Source organism: Pygoscelis adeliae, unplaced genomic scaffold (assembly GCF_000699105.1).
Source record: "Pygoscelis adeliae isolate BGI_AS28 unplaced genomic scaffold, ASM69910v1 Scaffold827, whole genome shotgun sequence".
In the NCBI taxonomy this organism is placed as follows: Eukaryota; Metazoa; Chordata; class Aves; order Sphenisciformes; family Spheniscidae; genus Pygoscelis; species Pygoscelis adeliae.
Genome location: NW_008825094.1, coordinates 17,627 through 18,737, shown reverse-complemented (window position 1 = coordinate 18,737; position 1,111 = coordinate 17,627). Strand labels below are relative to the sequence as shown.

At 62.6% G+C, this 1,111-nt stretch overlaps 1 protein-coding gene across 1 annotated transcript in view; it reads left to right on the top strand.

The window, feature by feature from the left end:
- Window positions 1-1,111, top strand: part of TCF25 (transcription factor 25 (basic helix-loop-helix)) — a gene marked incomplete at its 3' end in the record, with an annotated part of 16,733 nt that overhangs the window by 12,639 nt on the left and 2,983 nt on the right. The window contains exons 10-11 of the mRNA XM_009326998.1: window positions 697-789; window positions 964-977. Coding sequence (XP_009325273.1) covers window positions 697-789; window positions 964-977 — 107 coding nt within the window. The remainder of the gene's footprint in view (window positions 1-696; window positions 790-963; window positions 978-1,111) is intronic.

The following is a 1,111-nucleotide window of genomic DNA, read 5'->3' as shown; positions in this document are numbered from 1 at the left end:
CGGCTGTGCTCGGTCACTTGTGTGCTGCCTGCCCGGCCTTCGTCCCCGGCACTCGCGTTGCTCCCGGCCCGGCTCTTTATGTAAATGACAGCTCTGCAGCTGCGGGGAAAGGTGACTTTATTCTGGGAATTTTCCAGTCAGCTGACCCAAGTCATCCCTCCCAAACTGCTGTACCTGGAGGTTGCTCGGATTTCCAGTGCCTGCTCGCTGACGGGCTTGGTGCCGTCTGTGACCTGAACGCTGCGATCTGTATCTCGCCCGATTTGGGTGTTCGTCCTCCCCCCCGCACGCGTTGCGCACGCCCCGCGTCGCTGTCCCCGCGCGGCTGGGCGGGCGGGGGCAAGGCGGGATGCAGACTCCGGAGAGTTACTTGTTCCTCTTGTCCCGAGTTGTCGGCCGGTCTGCGAGAGCACGAGGCCGTGGGGCCTCGGGGAGCAGGGATGGAGCAGGCTACGGGTTTGCTGTCCCTATGCTTGCACAAAGAAATTTTAAAAAAAAAGAGAGATGGGATGGTGAGGGGTCCGTGGCACCCCGTACTGCACCAGGCTGGGTTCCCTGGACCCCGCTGGCCGCACTGCGGCGCTGATGCTGGGGGGGCCGAGGAGCTGGGGCTGACCGCGGGTCCCCGTTCTTGAGTGGCACCAGGTGCTTCTCTCCAAATCCGGCTTCTAAAACCTGCTCCTGTTCCCCACGCAGGGCTTTCTTCCTGGCTCTCTTCAAGCACCTGATGTTCCTGGAGAAGAGAGGCTGTCCCCGGACAGCCCTGGAGTTCTGCAAGCTGATTCTGAGGTAGGTGCCCCCGCCGAGGGCTGCGCTCCGTCCCCTGCGGGATGGGGCAGGGTGTCTCAGGCTTGGGGGAACGCGCTTCGAACAACGCACCGAACCTAACCCGGGCGGGACAGAAACCCCAGAGGTGTACTGCTGCTCCCAGGCTCAGCGAGGGCTTGGTTCCGCTCCTCATAGGTGCGGTGTCACAGGTTAGTTTTGAGCACGTGCTCTTACCTGTGGTGCTGCTGCTTTGGAGAGAGGCGATTGTTGAGGAGGGGGAGGCTTGAACAGATGGGACCTGGGTGGCCCTTGCTCTCGACTGCTGAGCTGCGGGCCTGGCAGA